Here is a 22624-nt window from a genome sequence, read left to right as displayed (position 1 = left end):
TCATCATACCACATGTTGCCGCCGCTTCTCCGCTAAATCAAAGGTTGCAAGAGAGGGTTGTTGTTGTTTTTCTTTTGCTGCTTCTTAGAGACCAAGTTAAGAAAAAAGAACCCAGCATAAATGTTTATTACAATTGACAGATTAAAACAGGTTAGGCAACCTAATACCCTTTAATTCCATCAGCTCCGGCCAGCATGACAAATAGTACGAGGCAAGTACGAAACATCTGCAGGCCATCATCTTGCCTCATAAATTAAGGCTAAACTAAATGTAGCAGTTTATTGAATGATTAGTCATGCAACCTTGTCAATAAAATGAAATATAGTACATAGTCCAATTCCAAAATAAAATGGATCAGTGATCTATTAAGAAGCATCTGCAGGGATATTTGAATAATTAGGAATAATCATTAAGTCCCCTTAGTTCATATTTACTCACGCTGACTACCATGCTAGGAACAATGAAAGAAGACAGCTATTGTTAAGTGCAGGAAATCTGGAGCCCAGACAGTTCAAATGAATATCTAGGTTTATTGCACGCTAAAGCTCTCTACAAGAATCGGAAGTATTAACATTTAAAGCAAATTGGCGGTAAATAAGTCATGGAATTCAAGGTGGGCTGGACATGGATCTCTTGTGGGTGTGAAGTAACTTGAGACCGATGACACAGTTGATCCCTCCCACAGGCTCAGACTGGTCATCTCCTACTGATATTCATGGAGAATGACACTGGCCTCTGATTGTGTTGGTTGTATATTCACGCTAGCAATGATCTGACTATCAACTGCTAGAGAATCTAAATGAGAGGTTTAATGTCTTTTTGTGATCTCCCTGGAAACAGAATACTGCATCTGATAAGCTTATTAAGGATTATGCATCTATTCTTGTTCTTCTAAATGTATATTTAAAGGTAATTTTAGCCCAATAATCCCATATATGTCCACTCCAAAATAAACCCATTGAGTTCCTGAACCCAAGTAATTTCAGCAAAGAATAGAAATCATAGAACTATATAACAATTAAGTTATAATTTAAGGAATTCAAGATATGTCTAATATATATATATATATTAATTCTCTATTTTTTTATTTATCTAGGAATATATGAGTACATGACAATTTTTCATATATTTTCCAAACTTGGATGGCGTATTTATTTGCATCAGATATAACGTTTTCAGCTGGCAAAATGCACTATGCAAGTGATCAATGTATTACAGCAAGAATAACCAGAATGCTATTACATACATCTTTTTGTAAAGTAAAACAGAAAGTACCTAAATAATGTCATCTACACTATAGTCCTAAGTGGACATACAGATTGACTTTACAAAATGATAGAAAGTGGCAGATGCAGTTACAGGTAATCCTTGATTTATGACAACAAATGAAGTGAAACACACTTTAAGTGAATTTTGCCCCATTTATGATCTTTCTTGCCACAGTTGTGAATGACTGCAGTAACACAGTTAAGTGAATCTGGCTTCCCCATTGACTTTGCTTGTCAGAAGGTCACAGAAGGTGATCACACGACTCTGAGATCCTGCAACCTTTATGAGTCAGTGCTAAGCATTTGAATTTTGATCACATGACCATGGGAATGCTGCCAAAGGTCCTAAGTGTGAAAAATGGTCATAAGTCACATTTTCAGTGCCGTTGTAACTTTGAACAGACACTAAATGAACTGTTATAAGTCAAGGACTACCTGTATTTGAGTTAATCAGACCACCCATATCATACAAATGATTGAAAGAAGCGTATCAAAAATGACTTCATCAGTCCCCAAAATGACTTCATCAGTCCCAAGATCATATATCTTCATAAAAGAACTCAACCAAATTAGATAACTAATAATGTTACTTGCATGATAGGCAGCAGGAAATAAATCAGAGCTGATGTACATATTGCAAAAGTCATACAATACAAACAGGGGAAAAATAGCAGGTGCATTTTTGTTTAGGAGCCAGAATCAGAATAGCAACTTTCAAGGAAATACTTTTTGATCTGTAGCTGATTTTACATTAATATGACAACAAACAGCAATTACTGTATTTTCTTTCTATTCACAATAAGGACAATTTGTAGGAGTTAAAGAAGCAATATATTTCATGAAATAAAATAGAGAAATAACTCATAAAGCTATTGCATACTGACATCCAACTACTTAAAACTTGTGAAAGAAGCCTCACAGAATAATTAACCAATTATCCATAGAACTGTCTCAAACCAACTCTGACTACCCAAACCCTAGAGATTTCAGGCTGAACTTACAATATTTGTATCTAGAAACAAAATTTGGGGAGGTATTACAAAATTACAACAAACAAGACAGAAGATACTGATTATGAAATCATCTGAAAATTTATCACTAAAACTTTACAAAAAATCAAGTTCAATTATTAATTTAAAGGAAATAGATTAAATAAACATTAAATTATATTTTGCAATTAATTTACACTGACATGATAAAATATCAAACTTGGACTTTTTAAAAATAGTCGAGGCTTGGTACTTGGAATGTTCTCTTTAAGTATTACTATTTACAAAAAATAGCTTTATATTTCATAAAGTTATTATCAGATAGCCAATGAAATTTTAAGTGACACATTTAAAAACGATGTATATTCCTCATTCAAAAAAAGATTAGTTTAATAAACTATTGTAGATAAAAGTAAAACAAAATCCAACACAGGGGGAAAAAAATCACTATGCCTAAAAATAATTTCAAAGAACCATTTTTATGTGACAGAAACAAAGTATTGCAATTATATTTAATTGAAGGTCGGGATGCAGTATTTTCTTTGAGAAAATGTATATTTTGTTGATCCATCAAGTATTCTTCAGCATTAGCAATGTTTCTGGGAAAATTCCTTCTGATCCATAAGAGCAGGGGTCCCAAACTTGGCAACTTTAAGATTTTTGGACTTCCAACTCCCAGAATTCTAGGAATTGAAGTCCACAAGTTTTAAAGTTGCCAAGTTTGGAAACCTCTGCATAAGAGGATCAATGAGAGCCAGGATCTAGGCTTGGATCACTCGACGTTTCATTGCCTTTCTTAGAATTTTTGAATGTCACAGGAACACTGGTCTAGATGAAAGGGGGAAAAAAATCTGTGTTATTTGCAAGCTAACCAGCTCAAGAAACTTTACCACGAAATAGACAAGAGGCATATTTAATTTATTATTGTTTTAGTATACAGATCATCCTATATGGGACTTGATGGGCACACAATTAATCAGCATGCTGCTATATATTTTCTTTTCACCACAGGGAGATGTAGGATTTTTAAACAGTTGCTTGGATCCATATGTATGCTAATATTTAGCCCAAATGACATGTTATGGATAGATAACAACCAATCTTGGAAGGAGTTACCACTGAAGAACCAATGTCGCAGCTAGCAGTTCTGCTAGATATCAAGTTGTCTAAGGCTGGAGTCCCCAAGTTCAATTACAGGGCGGTGGCCCATTCAGAACTAGGCCACAAGAAGTGGCAGGTGAGTGTGCGTCATGCAGCTCCACTTGCACGTGGATGAGTATGCCCGTAGCGCTATTTGTGTAAGTGGCGGATGCATCTGCCCACTGTCACATGGAATCACCCTTTCTTGCCTTCCCCCTGCCGATCCGCAAAGCTGAAAGGGTTGGAGACTGTTGATCTAAGGTGGTCTAAGTATTATCTGTGTCTAATAATCTTTGCCTCTTTGTGGAAAGCTTAGAATTATGCTCTGTTAGTCATGCACTGATGCCATGCAGATTAGATATGGCAAAGGATTTTAGGCAGAGCTGCTTTTAAGGACAGCTGATACATTTCAATTGGATCAGAATGCAGCCAGTTGGATGCCTGTTCTGGCCAAGTATTAGTAGTACAAAGATATTTTATCAACTGCACTAGGCTGCAATTTCCAGGATCAATGCTAGCTCACCGAAAGGAGAAAACCTCAGGTGAACTCCAGAATTGGAAAGTTTTGTGGAAGTCTCTCCTACATTGGTCAAGCAACTTTTTGTTACTGCAGTGGAATAAATCCCCTTCAGAATAGTCTTGTACACACTACAATTCACTAAAAGGGAAAGCATTAAAAAGAATATGTGCATTTTTTCTTAGGAGCCTCACTGGAATACATTCATACATTTAGCCTCATTATTAATTTATATTGTTCCTAATGTCCCCTTCAACTAATATCAGAATTTGTATAAGCCAATTTAATTCTAAAAACCAGAATATGCCAGACAGGACTTTAAATTTGTAAACAAACAAACAAACAAACACCACAAACCAAGTAATTGGTTGGTTCACTTACTTCTCCAAAAGTCTCCAATAAAAATGACTATAAATTAATAAGAGAACAGTGGTTTAATTTCTCTTGAAGCTAGTAAAATATTTTCAAATTTGGTAACAACGTAAGGAATAATTTATGTTTTTTCAAATTCCATCATAAAATCAAATGAAACTGAATATGAACTTATGGGCTTACACCAGAGGTGGTATTCAGCAGGTTCTGACCAATTCTGGAGAACCGGTAGCAGAAATTTTGAGTAGTTTGGAGAACCGGCAAATATCACCTCTGACTGGTCCTGCCCCCATCTATTCTCTGCCTCCCGAGTCCCAGCTGATTGGCTGGGTCTTCTTTAGTTGCCCTGCACAGGAGAATGGAGCTGGAAAGCAGGTTAGTGTGGTGGGGACGGAATGGGATTTTGCAGTATCCTTCCCCTGCCATGCTCATAAGCCACGCCCATGAAGCCATGTCCACAGAACCAGTAGTAAAAAAAATTGAATCCCACCACTGGCTTACATATAAGTATAGATAGGATATTCAGGCACTTTTAAAAAGTATTACTATAATGTATAGTATATACCTGCTATCAATCGATATACAATGAGAAATATTTATCTAGAGTTCAGATTGCAGTATGTTAAGCTGCTTTTTATTAGAGGCTTAAGCAATGCAAGTATTGTGCAGGCTTCCGATTTAAAAAATACATTTTCATTTTTTCCAACAATTCTCTTGTTTCTTTTTGCAATAATCATATGTGTTTTGTATACCTTTTAATCAGATAATTTTGCTGAGGCAAGTATTTCAATTCTAAGAGCCAAAACAGATGAGCTTGGATGCACTTCCCCATTTTCCAAGGGGAAAAAAATGAAATTAACTGCACCCACAAAAAAAAAAGCAAGAGGTAGCCAACAGCAGTTTCCAAAACAATTTTGCAACCCTGGAAAAATATAGCTTTTAATTATTTTAAAGAAAAATGCTTTGTATGCACTTCTGTGCCTCTTTGAAAAGATCTGCAGAGTCCCAATTACTTAATATTTTTTTGAAAAGAACCTTCTTACCTCCTGAGGAGTGGTTGGAATCAATTCTCCATGTAAATCTCGATAATCCCTTAGTAATATGGTTGCTTGCTGCAATCCGACACTTACTGGAACAGGACTAACATGTTCTGCTCCTTGACAAATGAAAGCAGATCGATGTACGTGATCTGCAGACATCTGTACATTGGCTGGCATCATTCCTAACTGTTGTAGAATAATGTTCAGAACTAAGGTGCTCTGAGGTGGGGTAGGGTTAATATGGGCTGACTCAACAGCACCATTCCCTGAGGATGTGGTTGCTACAGAAGGTGGTGGTGGTATTAGGTTAAGAGGTGTTATATGAAAAGTAGGGAAATCAGATGTCACTGGAATTGGACCTATAGCAAAGAAGAAAGAGAACACACTATTACAAGGGAACTTGCTTTATGCCATGTAACTTGTATTAATACACAGAAAGCAATTTAGTAGAGGCAGCTATGAGTTTGGAGAAGGTGGCAATTAAGCATAAAGAAGCAATGGGTTTTAAGAGCTATTGGTTAGAGCTGACCACACCTCTATGCAGCCAGCAATGTTCCTAGATAAAATAATTTTATCTGGCTTCACAGTCTTAAAACCTGCATTCCTTAACTGCTGATAGAAAATGTCAAAATGAATTGCCTTTGGAAAAATCCTGTGATGTGGTCAACATATACTTACCTAGATTAGGAGAACTGTAGGATTTTTTCCCCACTGCACACAACTCTGTTTTCCCCTTACTGGTCACAGCAACTTCATGGGGGACCTTGATGTCCTAAGGAAAGGTAAGAACGGTAAGAGATAATAGAACTAGAACTCAAAGTCTCCTGGTTTCTAACCTGGTGACCTTGATCACTCAACCAAACTGGTTTTCCAGCAAGATGTAACCATGGCCTCCATGTGATACAGGATAAAACTAAAGAACAAAAATGGGCATGTATCTGTGGTTGCCAACATTGTTTTCTCCTGCACTGATCTTGAAGTTACTTTCATACATTAAGTTGGTAGGAAAAGAAAAATCTGTTGAACATATATTATTAAACTACTGAGCCTTTCAGAAGAACAATATATAAGTGTACAATGTCTGATAGGGAATCTGCCTTTAGTATAGCAGCTGCAAATCCCGGAGGCGTTTTCTGTGCTCTGCTGACTTGATCATATTCAAAAGTATCTCCCTGCTTCTTCTGTTCGCAATTGAATTTCACTTCTCTGGGTTTATTTTGCTTAGTTACTGGTGAAATTAAGATTTCCTGATTTACATGAGAAGTTACAGAACCCTGGTGATTTTTAACCTTAACAGACTTACCTTGAAATATATAGAAAATTAGAATTTTGCTTTAGAGAGCTTTGGTATGTTTAAATATATAATATTTTGATTAAATTGTCACTAAAAAAGCTGCTTTCATGGGCAAGAAAAAATAATGGAAAGGAAAGGGATTGGGGCATCTGCATTTATTAAAAACTTTCTTCTGGGCTTTCTCTAGTATTCTATATAATTTAAGAATGACTTGTGAAATGTTAGATTTTTCTGCAACAGAAAATTATTTAATACATGGAACAATTACACTTAAAGATAACTTACCAGCAGTGAATTTTGAAGCTCCATCTTTTTACTCTTGCATTTTTTAATTGGACTACCCTCTAGTTTAGATCTTTTAAAACATTTCCGAGATATCAGGTCATCTGTTGTTCCACTGGGTTCCTTTGTTAGCCAGAGTTGCAGCTCTTCCACTTTTTCCCAATCATTAAAACTGTCTTTAGTAAATGTTTCAGTAAGAGTTTCCATGGGAGTCTTAATTTTGGTCGCATGAGTAGTAGAAACAGGATAAACCATGTAATTTGGGCATGTTGTCACTACTTGGGATGGATTCAGATATGCTGCACATGGTACAGTAGGAAGTATTGAGTTGGAGGTCGGGGATAAGTTTGCAGCTTGAGAAGGCAACAAGACTGCTTTGGGTTTCCAACAAGATTCAGAAGGTGAAGTGTGCTCCAATTTCTTTTTCATCTTTTCAAATTCCCTAAAAAAATAAACTCAGTGTTAAGTCTTTTATCCAAATTTTCTCTCAGGAAATTTTCTCTGCTGGGAGATATCACCATTACAATATTAGATCTTTTTACTTGGAAAACATACACACACAAATAACTACATTATTAAGTGTATTTAAAAAGTTAATAAGACTTCAGATTTTAGAAGCTGTAATATTACTCTGTCACAATTATGTTAACTGTTGATATAAACAACTATAAATTGCTGATTTCAACAGATAGTTTATTACATTAATTAGCAACCACCATGCCTTATGTAGAAATATACCTTGATTGTTCATCTAATTGTTGCTTGCAGATTGCTGCAAGTTGAGCCATCTTGCTTGGAATAGTTGAAGGATTTGAGCCTTTATAAGAAAAGAAATGAAGCATTTAACTTTCATTTTATTTAAAATTTAGCAAGCTAAGATCCAGCTTGAACCTCCTTCTAAAATCCACACTGGTAGTGCTGACATGGTTTGGCTTATGGCTTTTTCTTATTATCCTAAATTAGTGTTCTTGACACAGCTTGTTCCATGAAGAGATAAGATGACAGAGAACTGTCATAGGTATTTCCTTATTATCAATTTATTTTATCTACCTGAGCCATTACGTTCTAATTTTTCTAAACCTCCAAGTGCAACACATACACATGAATTTTATTCTCATAAAACGAGTAATCAGAAAGACTGCTCAAAAACAAACAGACTTGGAAATAGCATCCTCTGCTTTTGAAACATATTTACACATTTTGTATCCTACAGCAGGGATCCCCAACCCCTGGGCTGCAGCCCACTACTGGGCCATAGCCTAATTGAAATGGGACGGTGTGCGCTTTGGGCCGGCACACATGAATGCAGCTTGACTTTCTTTCTTGTGCACTGGCCCGCCACTTGCTCAGCCTACTTCCCCTCTTCCCCCCCAAAAAACAAACTGGACCACCAAGCTGAAAGTTGGAAATTGCTGTTCTACACTAAGAAATTCAGAACCAATAGCACTTGTAGTTTTTTATTTTACTAGTTTTTTTCAGAATTATGTGAAACATTTTGTATCCTACATACCTAAATATTTTTTGACAGGGCTGCCTGGAGCCGAATGACTCTTTCTCTGATCATTTTCTTTACTCCTTGCCAGTTTCATCAAAGACGGATGCCGTGTGAAATTTGATTTGCTATTAGTAGGGAAGAGATTCTTAGAACACTCTTTAAAAGGTTTATCTTCCACTGGAAGTGGCATTACATCCAGTTCTGGCTTGGTATCTATGATACAATCATACACAGAACTCTAACATTAATATATTATTGTATATATACTATACTATTGTTACATTCTTTGTTTTGAGTTATCACTTTTAAATATTTCTTTTAAAACAGGTAATTAGTCCTCTAAGTATTAATATACATGTTGATATATTATGTTAATATAGTGACCCAAAGAAGAAATCAACTATCTTAACTTTGATATGACTTTTATAGGTCGGCACAAGTGAATAGAACATTAAATTTAATTGTAGCTCAAAAATAATCCAAGTCTAGTTCAAAAGTAATTATATACCTACCTTTAATATCAGAAAAAACATTTGGTCCTATCCATTTAAATGCTGGCCTGCGGCCTTTCTCTTCCATAATATGAACCTTCTTGATGAGCTCAAGGCTACTGAGAACATTGGCAATATCATACAGTCTTCGAATTTTAGCTGAAATAAGTTAAAAAGCTAATGAAAAACACAAAAAACAAAAATTCAAAATTGTTAACGCTAGAGTTTTCCTTCCGCTTCCTGCTATGTAGTACACCAGAAACATTTCAGTTTGAGGGATCTACAGAAATACTGAATGTCAGTGATTATTTGTAAACAGAGAATTAAAATTATTAAGCTCATTTAAAACAGAGAATTAAAATTATTCAATGCAGGTTTTAGAAATATAGATTCTAAACCTTCTTCCTAGGAATGGCCTTTGAAAGATCACTCTTAATTCAGATGATTTGGATGCCTTTTACAGCAATAGAGACCCATTACAGCATGCAACACTTCTGTTTTATTCAGTGAAAATTAAGAGGATTGAAAGTTTTTAAAAACCAGAAATCCAAAAGAACAGAGCAGAATAAGGAACCTACTGTAGGAAAGCTTTCCTCTTTGAAGCTAAGGGAAGCAGCTTTAATAACCGATCAAATACTTGTTCTGGTGGTTTGAACAGTTATGTCATACATGGAGTGTGGTCACTGAGATTTTGGTCAATTATCCTAGTAGTCTAACACAAAGATGAATGGTATAATATCATTTCTTCTGTTTGAAAAAAAGAGCACCATGGGCGAACAAGCTGAATAAAGGGGAGCAGGTGGTTGCAATAAAATGAACATTAGATTCTCCAGCAATTTTATTAGGGTTTCATCCAGTCGGTAAGAAAAGATTTCTTAGATATAATGGATAATTTAACCCCGAAGAGGGATGCACTTTTAAGATGAAGGCTTTCTGAGCAGTACAATTACTCTCAGTACATTGACTGTAGTCACACATCTCATAATGCGTTTTTTTTTTTAAATCTCAGCATGTTGTGAGGATGCAGCCTGTTTCATGTAAAACCATGGCTTGTCATAGCAGTCCATAATCCATATGTAGCCATCATCTATATGCAGTTTTACCACGGCAGTCCAAATGCATATGCAGCCCCTTAGCACCCTGCCACTGAAATTTGTCAACAAAATTTGGGCCAGCTTTTCAAGTGAGACCGGGAGCAGTTAACTTCCTGGTAAGCAAGGAAGTTTATTTTTATAAGCTTATAGCTCACGGCGATTTTTTTAATCACATAAACTAAATCAGTCACACAAGATAGGACTTTTTACCACTTACTTTTAAACTTGCTTTTATCCAGTGATTTACAATGGTCTTCTCCTATCAAACTTTTAGCAGCAACGTCAAGGCTCACAACTTGGGGATATGACCCAAGAAACAACATTACAAATTTTTGGCTCATCACTCTTAAAGATGTGTCTTTACGACTATTTACTGAAGCTATAGAAAGGAAAGAGACAACAATCAAATATAGAAGTAAATCCAAATCACTAACAATTGGAAGATGGCATATTTCACTAGGACCTGATTTTGGTCAATTACTGGATGTGGCTTAGTTTATCAATTACTTGTTGATATTTGCATTAATAAATTGTGTATGGGTAGTTCTCGTTTAGAGATTGCCTTGGATAGTAACCATTTGCACTTACTGCAGTGATGAAACTTTGTGTCCAAGAACTGCATTTATTACTCCCCTCACAGAGCAGAAAGATTACTTAAAGAAGCTATCTCTTTCTAGCTGCTTTTCTTTAGAGTACAGTGCATCCCTAAAAAGTGTTAACCACAATTTAACAAGTTAGCTTTGTGACCTTAGTTGATTAGAACTCTCAGGTTTTCTGGAACTGCTGCCTGATACTGACAAGACTCTAATCAATTTCTCAGTAAGGGCTTTTACTTGTTTCTTAAGCTGTTCACTAGGAACACACCAGGGAAACAGCTGGTGTTAATGCATTTCTTTTGATGTGTATTCTCTAATGTGTGCCTACTTACTCTTTTGTAATCTCTTCTCCTCCAAACCTGAACCCAATTGTGATCCCTAAACAAGAATTACTTGACTTTGTTTTCAGCAAGATTATTTATTGATTTTGTAATATTTAACTCTGATTCCACTCTTATCCAATTCTGGTATGGGGTCATACTCCACATCAGATGTGATTTTAGAAAAGGTTCAAGGAGAAGGTTAATGCCTTTTAGGATTCTTTTGCAACATTCAGTTTTTCTAAGCACTGGTGTTAACACAGCTTATAAAAACGTTCATTTAATTAATGGATTATACCCTGCATTTTAGTGAATGGAATCATAGGACATCTCCATCTATTAACACGCCTTTCCTAGAATTACCTCCTTGAAGTTCCATTCCAGGGAGTTCCACAAAGTCTGTATGATAATTTGACTTAGCATGTGTTGTCATCCATTCAATATTCTGGCCAGTATTTCCAATCTCTTGCCCATTTTTTCTTTTTTTAGTCAGTTTGGTTTGTTGCAAGTCCTTGTTTTCCTCAGCTACTTTTTTCAAAGCCTGCAGTGTTTTTTTAAGATTATGTCGGCCATGCCAGGAATATCTGTTTTTGGCAAATCGGCTCACCATATGAAGACTTTCTAATACATTCATTATGTCATAGATACGCCTGCGCTCAATATCTGGAATGACGGAAACATCACAAATTATCTTGCAGTTTCTTTTTCAATCTTATTAGTTTTCTAAAGCATACCTTTAAATACTTTAACGATCAAAATAAATGACAGGACTTCAATTATAGAAAATACAATCTTAGCAGCCGCTAGAATCTTAGCAGTGGTGAGAATGCCGTATTGCAAGCTAACTCTGTTCATGTTGCCAGTTTGATTTCTTCAATCCTGACTGCCTCAAGATTGACTCATCCTTCCTAGGTGAGGACCCAGATTGTTGGGGGCAATATGCTGACTCTGTAAACCAGGGGTCCCCAATCACCGGTCTCCGGACCGGTACCGGTCCGTGGAACAATTTCTACCAGCCCGCCAGTTTGCTGGGCGCCGCCATCTTGTTTTGATGAAAAAGTGCTTCCGGTGAGCTTTTCCGCCATCTTGTTTTGATGAAAAAGTGCTTCCGGTGAGCTTTTCTGGGTAGAAAGTGGCATTTGGGTGCTGAAAGAATCCTCACGCCTTAGCTTCATCGAGGAGGGGGGGCCGGCTTCGAACAAAACTAAGGTGCGAGGATTCTTTCAGCACGCATGGCAAGGCGAGCCGAGCGACCGTCCCGAAGCTGTCTCAAAGCCCATCGACACAGGTACAAAGGAGGAGTTGAAGGTGGCGGGGAGAAGCGGGGGACGGCTGTCTGGCCGGTCGCTCGGCTTGCCTTGCCATGCGTGCTGATGTTGGTACTGGGCCGTGGATGATTTTGTGATGCCGGTACCGGGCCGTGGCACAAAAAAGGTTGGGGGCCACTGCTGCAAACCACTTAGAGGACTGTAAAGCACTGTGAAGTGATATGTAAGTACTATTGCTAACTTGTTCAGTTAAGATAAGCGTAAGTCTTTTTCAAACTACCCACATGGGGGTAAGGCTGATAAATTGGGATATAAAAGAATATGCTTTTTAAGAATATCTCTATAATCCCTGAAGAGAGAGATCAATTTGTCAAAGGGGTAAATATCCCCCAAGGATCAATGGAATTATCCAGGGGGTTGATAGTTAGGGGTCAATGGGGGATCTGTTGGGGGTGGGGGAAGGCAATTTTTGGTCAATAAATAAGGCGAGGTCGATAATGGTCAATTCGTGCTTTGGGCTCTCTGTAGAGATCCATGCTAGCCCCCAGTCCTGAAGATGGTTAGTGGTAAGACAGTGTAACCCAGGGTTGGGTGATCAGCTACTGTAATGCAATGTATGATCTCAGGGGATGAGGGGAAAAGATTCTGCCTAGGAAACAATCAGACAAGGGAGGAAAGGGACCACAGTGGATTAATGATCAGAGAACAAAATTTGGGAAGGACCTGCCCTAATTGATCAGGCGGTTAAAAGTGATGGGAAGTTTGTGCCTTCAGACTCACAAGAATCTGTTAATGTAGCTTTACAACAAAGTAGAATTAGCTCATTTATTTGTTTCTGTTTGGTTTACCTGGGAGGATTGACCTCAAGGTGGCCTTCAGTCGTCTGTTATTATTTATTCCTATTGCTATTTATTAAAATAGTATTTATTAAATTATTTTCAAATAACAAATATTTTGGGGTTAATAATTTGAAACATCATGAAGAGGTCAATGAGCTGAATAGTTTGGGACCCCTGTTCTAGATTTTCTAGGAAGATGTTTTTAAGTGTTTAGCTTGATACTTTCTAGTTGTATGGGTTTTTTAAAATTTATTGATGATGCATACTAGCTTCCAAAACTTTTGTACCGTGGCCCTTTTTAATATGCATATCAAAATAAATTGAAAGGGGAAAAATGATATTGACCTTTCAAAACAAAATTTAAAATATCAAGGAGCAAAACATGTAGACGATTTGTGGTTTGAAAGGTCAATTGTATTTTCACAACTCTGCACTTAGCAAGTGGTAATTCTTTAGATATATTTTAGAGATTTATATTTTAATTAAAACACTATAATTAAGACACTACAGACAAAATAATTAAAACACTTAATTAAGACACTATAGACAAAATAACCTTTTTTTTTAGGACTATCCCATTTGCTGCCATTTTGGAGGATATATGTTCAAAAACTGTAAACTACTCCAGAACAGTGTGGTTGGGAAGAGATTCTGCATATATGGAGAGTAGAACCTTTTATTCTTGAACTGATAAATTTTTCACATCCATATTCTCCTCTTAGTAGTCATAAGATTTGTCAAGGAAAAAAAAAGGTGATGCAATGCTCAAACTTACTTAGATCTTCTGCTACCTCATCAAGACATATTTCATTATTTTTAGAAAAGTTAGGATAATTAGGATAGCGGGCTAAGAATTTATGACATAGCAATCCAAGGCTTTTCTCTTTACGGCTTGTATGAGGCTTTTCAAATTCATCTCCTGACAAATGATCCTGCAGAGAGAAAGGAGGGGGAAAAGCTCTTCTATGACATTTTAAAATCTTCAAAATTTAACTAGCATTCCAGATTTTATGTGTAACATGTCAAATATACACACACACACACACACACGGTATTCAGCTTTGTTCGGATATTCTCCCACATCATTATAGTTGTGCTTTTAAAGTTGTAGCAACGTTTGGCAGAATCTCATCTGCCATCATCAGGCTTCTGTAAGAGGCATACAGAAGCCTGATGATGGCAGATGAGATTCTGCCAAACGTGCTACAACTTTAAAAGCACAACTACAGTGATGTGGAAAATACCCGAACAAAGCTGAGTGCCATACATGTAAGTACCCGCCAAAACTTAAGAAAACAAATATATATATACGTACACACACACACACACACACACATATTACTACAAGTATGGAAAAATGATACAAAAAAAAAGTTTTACCTCAAGGCTTTCACTTTTATTATCTGACCATTTTTTTTCCTGTTCTCGATTTCTAATCTCAGGACTAGCTGCACTAATCAGCATTTTAAGATTAGCAGTTGGGGTCCATGGATCACCAGAAGTGCTTTCATTGGACTTTGGTGGTGTTGTCAGATGATCAGAAACAGCAGGCTGGATCTCTGTCAAAAGCCAATTGGGGGTAACTGTTTGTCTTAGAGGAGTTTTGACTGGGCTTCCACGCACTCCAAAACATTTATTTTCCTAAGCCAAGAAAGAAAAAATATAATTCAGAAATGGAACAATACTGAACATTAAAATGTGACTCAGAGACTGATTGTAATATTGAAAGACATGTTTTTTGCCAAAACTCACCTTACTGTACTTTTTGGCCAAAGCTGACACTTATTTCTGCTGGATTTTACAGAACTCACTTTTATTTAAAACAGCCTAGTCTACTTTTTGTCACCCTGAGAATTTATCTGAACAAAAGATGATATAAGAATGAAAGATATTTTTGGTTATTCTCTTTTTGGTTTAACGTAATATATAAACAGCGCCAATGTGGCCAAGCTTTTCACTGTGTACCCCATCATAAAAATTCCCAGGTTGTTATACGTGAATGCAGCCCGTGTTCTATAGGGAAATGCAAAAAAGAATAGAGTACTTCTGTTGAAAATGTGTTACATTTAGAATAATAATGATAATAATGAATTAGTATACTGAAACACAGTGCAGTTATATAAACTGTTACAAGAGAATATAGTGTTTCTATATTAATCCTCTGTCTGAACAGCAAGTAACACAATGTTTGTTAGAGGTATGGGACAAAATTGTAATATCTGACATCATTCAGTTCAACTGGATAGACAATGTTGCAGTAGCCAGCTGAAGGTAATAACATCTTATCCTTTAGGGTAACTCTTTGAAATACTTAAGATTTTATATAGCTAAAATTACTGATGTCACCTTTTTCCTCACTGTTATTACAAATATTGCAAAGCCCACTGACCACAGTAGCATAGTTTCTATGTTTATTAACTATTTCAATCAAACAATATTGAGTGTCTATGGTATGGATTAGAAGATGGATATCTGAATAAATAAAATTATAAAAGTATATAACTCCATACATATATATTTTCTTAAATACAATAATTTGTGGCAATTGTTTGTATGGCAACATCAACAACTAGATATCCCAAAGGATTCAATTTCGCCACACCATGAACACATTAGTACTCTGAAAGATTCTCAGCTCTTCCTCACTCGCATATTGAGTGCATCTAACTCAAGGCCTTGTCATCCAGCACTATATTGTTAATCATTTTATTTTATTTTTTTTCTATTCAGGTACCTTACTTGGTAAAATACAGTAATGGTTTGTTTCTATTTTAAGTGATACCGTGTTTCTCCAACAATACGACATCCTCCAATAGGAAAACCCAGCATGTTTTCTAGGCATAAAATCAAATTAAGCCCCTCCCCCCAAATTTAGGCCTATTTTAAAACATACAAAATGGGGGGAAGGGTGGGGGGACTTGCCATTAGGAGAGCCCCGCGGGCAGCAATTCCTCGCCACCAGCTGCTCCTAATGGGTGATCATGGCAGAGCGCGGAGAACTCCCTACTCCTGCCAAGCACCTTTGCGGCAGACCCAAGACCTTCAGCACCCGCCGCTGTTGATTTCCCTTCTGCCCATGCCGCCGGCACGTTTGGAGCTGCCACTTCCACATTTAGAGCACCACTGCTGCTGTTTGGAGCTGCCGCTTCCACGTTTGGAGCACTGCCGCTGTTTGGAGCACTGCTGCTGTTTGGAGCTGCCACTTCCGCATTTGGAGCTGCCACTGCTTTGGAGCTGCCGCTTCCGCGTTTGGAACACTGCCGCTGTTTGGAGCACCACCGCCATTTGGACCACCGCCACCACTCCAAACACGGCGGCAGCTCCAAACGCAGAAGTGGCAGCTCCAAACATGACGGCGGTGCTCCAAATGGCAGCGGCACTCCAAACACAGAAGTGGCAGCTCCAAACATGGCGGCGGAATGGGCAGAAGGGAATGCAACAGCGGCGGGTGCCAAAGGTCTTGGGTCTGCAGCAAAGGTGTTTGGTGGGAGTAGGGAGCTCTCTGCGCTTCGCCATGATCACCCGTTAGGAGAGGCTGGTGGCAAGGCTGCCTGCGGGGCGCTCTAGATGAGGATGCAAGGGGGGAAATTAAGTCATCCCCGAAAAGACGGCCTAGCCATTTTTTCGGGGCTCAAAAAAATATAAGACCCGGCCTTATTTTATGAGAAACACGGTAGAACTTAAAGAACAGTGGTGCAATGGTTAGAGTGCAGTACTGCAGGCTACTTCTGTCAATCACCGGCTGCCAGCAGTTTCGAATCTCACCAGGCTCAAGGTTGACTCAGCCTTCCATCCTTCTGAGGTGAGTAAAATGAGGATCCAGATTGTTGGGGGCAATATAAATATACTATAAAGCAGTATGAAGCGGTATATAAGTCTAAGTGCTATTGCTATAAAATAATCCTAGGCAGCTCACAACAAAACCCATAAAACAGCAAAATCACTCCTACAAAGGATGTTTTTCTAACATCCTATCAACTTTACGTACATTGATCCACCCCAAACTTCTCCAGTGGTTGGATAGGTGGGAGCCTGGTCGCTTTCTGAAAGGCTAAAAAGAGAGAGGCTTTGCAGATCACAGGTAATACTGTTCCAAATGGCCTGGGCAGTGATGGAGAAGGCACACCTCTGAGATCCAGCCAGACAACAACGTTTAAGGGAAGGAGCCTGAAGCACACCATTTCATCCAACTAGCTTTCTGTATTGCTGTTACTTAATACAGATGCCTGCTTGTTTTAGCTGGGCAGCTGTATGACCTTCATGCCTTGAGTGACCCTGCTCGGATTATATATTCTTGACATTTACATCTGTGATTCTTTGCATAACTCTCCCAAAAACATTTCCCATGATGAGACAACGAGGCATGACTCAAGGGAGAGGAACAGTTTCTCAATGCCTACAACTAACTCCCTGCCTTGATTTCTGTGCACATATAGGGAGAGGGTAACTTCCTTTTTTTATAAGAGAAACTGACAGTACTGCAACTTTGAAGCATATTACACTTGACAGTGTGCACAATTGTTGTAAAATTGTCTTAAAATATCCATGGGCAAAAAAAAAAAGACATTAAGATGACAATATCAGATAGGGAAGGAAAAATGTTTGACCCTAGTAAGCTGTTTTCTTATCTTCTTTTATGTCAAGAGTGACATATAGCCATATTGCTCAATCAAAACACAGGATATCTAAAACGTAACAATGAATGACCCTGAGTTGCTTCAGGTATTCATACTACTGCAATTTGCAAACAACATTGTCCTACAATTTGAATATAAGAGATGACAAAAGATAATTTGAAAGGCTTAGATAAATTACCTTGTTTTCTTTATTCATATTGCCACTATTAGCTTCAGCCTTGTATACATTTGTTCAATTAAACATTAAGTTGGCTTATATGCTGGGACACCATTTTAGCATTCTGAAAGAAAGAAAAAACAAATTAGTTAACACATGTAGTTTTAAGGAAGAAATTAGAACTGAAGAGAAATCTGGATTGAAATTTACTAGAGGTATCAACATTTTAGACCAATATTGTTGTTCTTCCTGCTACTTCAGAATGCTTTAAATGTTATCAGCATAATGAAGGCTGGTATGTTTCTTGTAATTTCTTTTTATGGGTGTCCATCTTACCCAAGGTGACTCTGAACAGTATCCTGGTCTATCCTATCTTCTTACTGAAGAGTATTATTGTAAAAGAAAATTATTTTACCGTAGCCATAATGGATGGTGGATGTTAATATTTATAGGCCTTATCTATGATATTCATGGTATAGAAGATTTTCTATGCTTTGCTATAATGTTGTTTCGGCTGAAAAATATTAGTGTGAGGGCACCTAAATAAAGGCTATGATTTTCTAAAAGAAAACGCAACATTGTCAAACAGTAGTATTCGCTCACTTTGTCTTTTGAGGATAATAGTTTTTCCAAGGTTTGTGGAAAATGTGCGGGAATGGATACAAGTGGCAACCCACAGAAGTACAAAACAGGACTGTAAGGCCTGCGTAGGAGGAACTACATTTAATTCAACAGACCTTATACTCGACTTACGATCACAACAGAGTCCAGAATTTATGTTGCTTAGTGAGAAATTTGTTAAGTGAGTTTTGCCCCATTTTATGGCTTTTCTTGCCCCATTTGTTAAGTGAATCACTTGCAGTTGTCAAATTAGTAACACGATTGTTAGGTGAATCTGGTTTCCCTGTAGACTTTGCTCATCAGAAGATCACAAAATATGATCACATGACCCCATCATTAACTGCAACCATCATTAACTATGAACCAGCTGTCAAGCATCTGAATGTAAATCAAGTGACCATGGGGAAGCTACAATGGGCATAAGTACGAAAGATGGTCATAAGTCACCCTTCTCAGTGCCGTTGTAGCTTCGGACAGTCACTCAACAAACTGTTGTAAGTCAACGACTATCTGTATTGCCTTTTGAGATAAATTTTACAAGGGTCTGTTTTCGTACAAGAGAAGCTGCCTCGAGTGTGTAGTAGCCTAACAATACAATAAAGACTGCAGGGCTTACAATAACACAAACATTTCCAGCCTGTGATGCTACATCTGGCACAGGGCAGATTTCCATTTGTGTTTACGATACTCAAGGACAAGTAGTGTCGCACTGAGAGACGTTTGTGGTTGCGTTTGATTTTATAAATCCTTACACAGGCAGGATGGTCGAGACTACATTAACCAAAATCAGACAGTCCAATGCAGTAGTTTAAAACAAGTCCTTCCAATGATCTATCACTTGTATGTACACTGAGAGAGCTTATGCCCCGGAGACAAATTCCTTGTGTGTCTAATCACATTTGGCCAATAAAGAATTCTAATTTTAGTTCTAATGCGCCTCTAACAAGCACTGAGGAGTTTGGGGTTGGTTTTTTTGGCGGGGGGAGATCACTTTTTAAGTCGCCCTGTTGCTCCCTTCCCTTTACGTTGGGCTGTATTTTAATGTTTTTCCAACTTAATAAAGGTCTTTTTTTTTTTTAAAGACTCTACAAAGCCCTATTCTCGCTGCTTTCTACATTGCTCCAATAAACCCAACTCCACACTGCTTCCAAGAACGGCTTTTAATTTTATTTTGCCGAACTTGCACGTCGCCCGTCTCGCGACTGAGGTGCCAGCCCTGTCCAGCAATCCTCTGGCGGCGGTGCCGTCCCTTCCCTCCAATCCACTCACCTACCTCGGACGACGCAGCCCTCACACCCGGCCACCAAACTTCCTTCTTTTGCGCTCCCAACTTGAGAACTCTCCGCGCGCGCTCCATCGTTCGGACGGGGCTCCTCCCTATTTTTCGCACTCTCCTTTCCCATTGGCTCTTGAGAGAAGAGGGGGCGGAGTCTCCTTGCCGCTCCGTTTAAAACGTTTGGCGCCACTGGGCTTGCATTTGGCCTAACTGTACCCCCCCAGGGCTCTATGGTTTGCTCCCCTTCCGCCTTCTCCATTCGCCTCGCAACCCAGACGCGGAAGCCTTTAAAGGCATAGCGACCGCTATTCAGACCGAACGCGCGCCCTTACTTTAACCTGATTTGTTTCCCCTCCGCCCTCTCCCCGAAGCGATTTGAATTCAGCAGGCAGAAGAGGACAGTATGGCGAGGGAAAGAGAAGAAAGTTTCCAACCAATCCAGACCCCCAGAAGGTTTCCGGTCTTGGCCAATCAGCGTTCTTTCCCTTGGACGGAGTGGGGGGGGTCGGAAAGAAAATTGAGAGTTAGTTCAGTGGCGCGTAGAAATGGCGGGGCGCGATAAAAGGGAGGGCTTCCATGGGTAGGTTTGGGTGTATTTTTGCATTCCTTGGTCTTCCGGGTTGGCCAGTTGAAGTTTCAATACCTGGGACACATGAATTGACTGAATACGCGTGAAGCACTTAATCTGCTTCCTTGCAGAGCAGAGAAAGAAGCAGGTTTTCCTTAAGAGTTCTTAGCATTTCTCTCTTTGATTTCGCTTCTTTTTAAAAGGAAGAAAATGTTGGTCCAGTAACATTGTTCCTTCCCCTACAGAATTGGAAATCACAAAGATACAGAAGATGGTGAAACGGGTGAAGATTTTCCATTCTGCTTTCTTTCCATTTATTTGTTTACTGTTTTGAACAGCTTTTGAATTGGGAGAGAAGGATAGAAGTAAGATAAAGTGTGCCAAACACTGTATTCCTTAGGTGATACGCTATCAGTTGTAAAGGAAAACTAGATTTCAAATCCATAACCTTGGGCTAATCATAATCCAGATTTACCTCTGGTTTGTTAATGCTGATAAAATGAGTTAACCTTATCAATTGATGCTTAATCAAAGAATATAAATGAAGAAAGGGAAGAGAAAAAAATAAGGTGGCCTATCAATGCAAACAACTTTGTTCTTGCTTTTCATTTAAGTTTTAAAACATCTGCACCAGAGAGGCATTTGGAAAAATCATCTAGCAACACAGCATAAAGATACTAAACAAAAACAAAACCACCTAAATAAAAATGTACACCAAATTTAATATGAATTTCTACCACATGGGGGATGGCAGATTCTTCCCCTCTCTAGAAGATGTTTTGGGGGAAGGAGAGCCATCTCAGGATTTTATTTTTTATGAACTGAATTTAGATATATTTTCCAGAATGTAGATTATAGAATAACAGAGTTAGAAGGGACCTTGGAGGTCTTCTAGTCCAACCACCTGCCTAGGCAGGAAACCCTACACCGCTTCAGACAAATGGTTATCCAACATTTTTTAAAAAAACTTCCAGCGTTGGAGCATTCACAACTTCTGGAGGCAAGTTGTTCCACTGATTAATTGTTCTAACTGTCAGGAAATTTCTCCTTAGAGCTAAGTTGCTCCTCTCCTTGATTAGTTTCCACCCATTGCTTCTTGTCCTGCCCTCAGTTGCTTTGGAGAATAGCTTGACTCCCTGTTTGTGGCAACCCCTGAGATATTGGAATGCTGCTATCATGTTTCCCCTAGTCCTTTTTTTCAAACTTTTTATTTAGGGACCGTTTGAAGCTACAATAGCACTAAATAAAGTGACATATGACTGTTTGGAGCATCCCCATGGTCATGTGATGAAAATTTGGCTGCTTGGTGATTGGCTCCTTTATGACAGTTACAGTGTCCCCAATTCATGTGATCACTTTTTGCGACTTTCTAACAAGCAAAGTCGATGGGGAAGCCAGGTTCACTTTATAACTATATGACTACCAAAACCATTTAGTGATTTACTTAAATACAGCAAGAAAGGTCGCAAAGTGAAGCAATAACTCACTTAACAACTGTCTCACTTAGCAGCAGAAAGCTGGGGCTCAATTGTGGGCATACTTCGAGGATTACCAGTACTTCAATTTTCTTTTACTGCCATAAGTTAACTGCAAAGAGAAATCTTAAGAAATTGTAGTGAACTATCCGGTTCTTGAGAGGTGCAGAAGCAATTTTGCCTCCTGAGACACTGGCAACTTCCATTCTTCCTCATCTTTCTTTAAAAAAAATTAAATAAAAACATCTTTTACTTACAACAATTAGAACCAAAATTTGTATTGCTAAGCAAGGCATTTGTTAAGAGAGTTCTGCCCCAGTTTTCCATGATTGTTATGGGGATGACTGCAAGTAAATCATGTGATCATGAAGCGAATCCAACTTCCCTGTTTGACCCTGTTGGAAGTTTACTGGGAAAGTCACAAATATGATCCTTAGTTGCTCCAACCATTATAAATACATACCAGTTGCAAAGGAACTGATTTTTGATCATGTGACCATGGGGATATTGCAATGGTCGTAAATCACTTTTTTCCAATGCATTTGTAATTGAACTGTCACTAAATGAATGGTAAGCCGAGGGCCATCTGAATTCCAAAACTCTTCTATTGCTATAGGTTCTTAGCAGATATAAGTACAAGAAGAGTTGACAATGTCTCCAACATTTGAAATGCTGTATAGTTTTCAATGCAGCTTTCTGTGCTTCGTAGACATTTGGCTCATGATATAAAACTCGTTAGGGAAGGATTGACTCCGTGCTGAGCATATGCCAAAAGTGTCAAGTGCTCCTGGCACGGGTGCAAATTATGGTGAGTGTCTCATGATACAAACAAAGCCATTTGCATTCATGTGTTAGACAATGTGATGCAAGTACTAAATTGTACTA

General features: G+C 38.2%; 1 protein-coding gene across 4 annotated transcripts; it reads right to left on the bottom strand.

The window, feature by feature from the left end:
• Positions 1–2717: 2717 nt before the first annotated feature.
• On the bottom strand, positions 2718–20114 carry E2F8 (E2F transcription factor 8). 4 transcript variants are annotated; one of them, XM_087921264.1, is made up of 13 exons: positions 19690–20114; positions 17821–17923; positions 14386–14646; positions 13781–13937; positions 11262–11561; positions 10200–10361; positions 8910–9047; positions 8413–8610; positions 7641–7719; positions 6906–7344; positions 6005–6089; positions 5330–5685; positions 2718–3085 (listed from the first exon to the last, which is right to left on the bottom strand). In XM_087921264.1, the coding sequence occupies exons 2-13, from the start codon at positions 17836–17838 to the stop codon at positions 3002–3004; spliced, it is 2277 nt and encodes a 758-aa protein (XP_087777390.1). In that variant the 5' UTR covers positions 17839–17923; positions 19690–20114; the 3' UTR covers positions 2718–3001. The 4 variants fall into 4 exon arrangements, with proteins under 4 accessions (XP_087777390.1, XP_026562250.2, XP_087777389.1 ...); XM_026706465.2 differs by having other exon boundaries at positions 6005–6098; positions 19694–19780; XM_087921263.1 differs by having other exon boundaries at positions 19694–19780.
• Positions 20115–22624: the final 2510 nt, after the last annotated feature.

Source organism: Pseudonaja textilis, chromosome 1, assembly GCF_049901715.1.
Source record: "Pseudonaja textilis isolate UNSWEBS1 chromosome 1, rPseTex1.2, whole genome shotgun sequence".
NCBI classification, from domain to species: Eukaryota; Metazoa; Chordata; class Lepidosauria; order Squamata; family Elapidae; genus Pseudonaja; species Pseudonaja textilis.
This window is presented reverse-complemented; position numbering and strand designations above follow the sequence as displayed.

What these genes read in the sequence shown, in the direction of transcription:
- E2F8 (XM_026706465.2), bottom strand. An exon ending in TGAGGTAGCAGAAGATCTAA is followed by an intron (nt 11,562 to 13,780) that starts GTAAGTTTGAGC and finishes CCGTCATTCCAG; the next exon opens with ATATTGAGCGCAGGCGTATC. An exon ending in CCCTGTCAAAAAATATTTAG is followed by an intron (nt 7,720 to 8,412) that starts GTATGTAGGATA and finishes TTTCTTATAAAG; the next exon opens with GCTCAAATCCTTCAACTATT.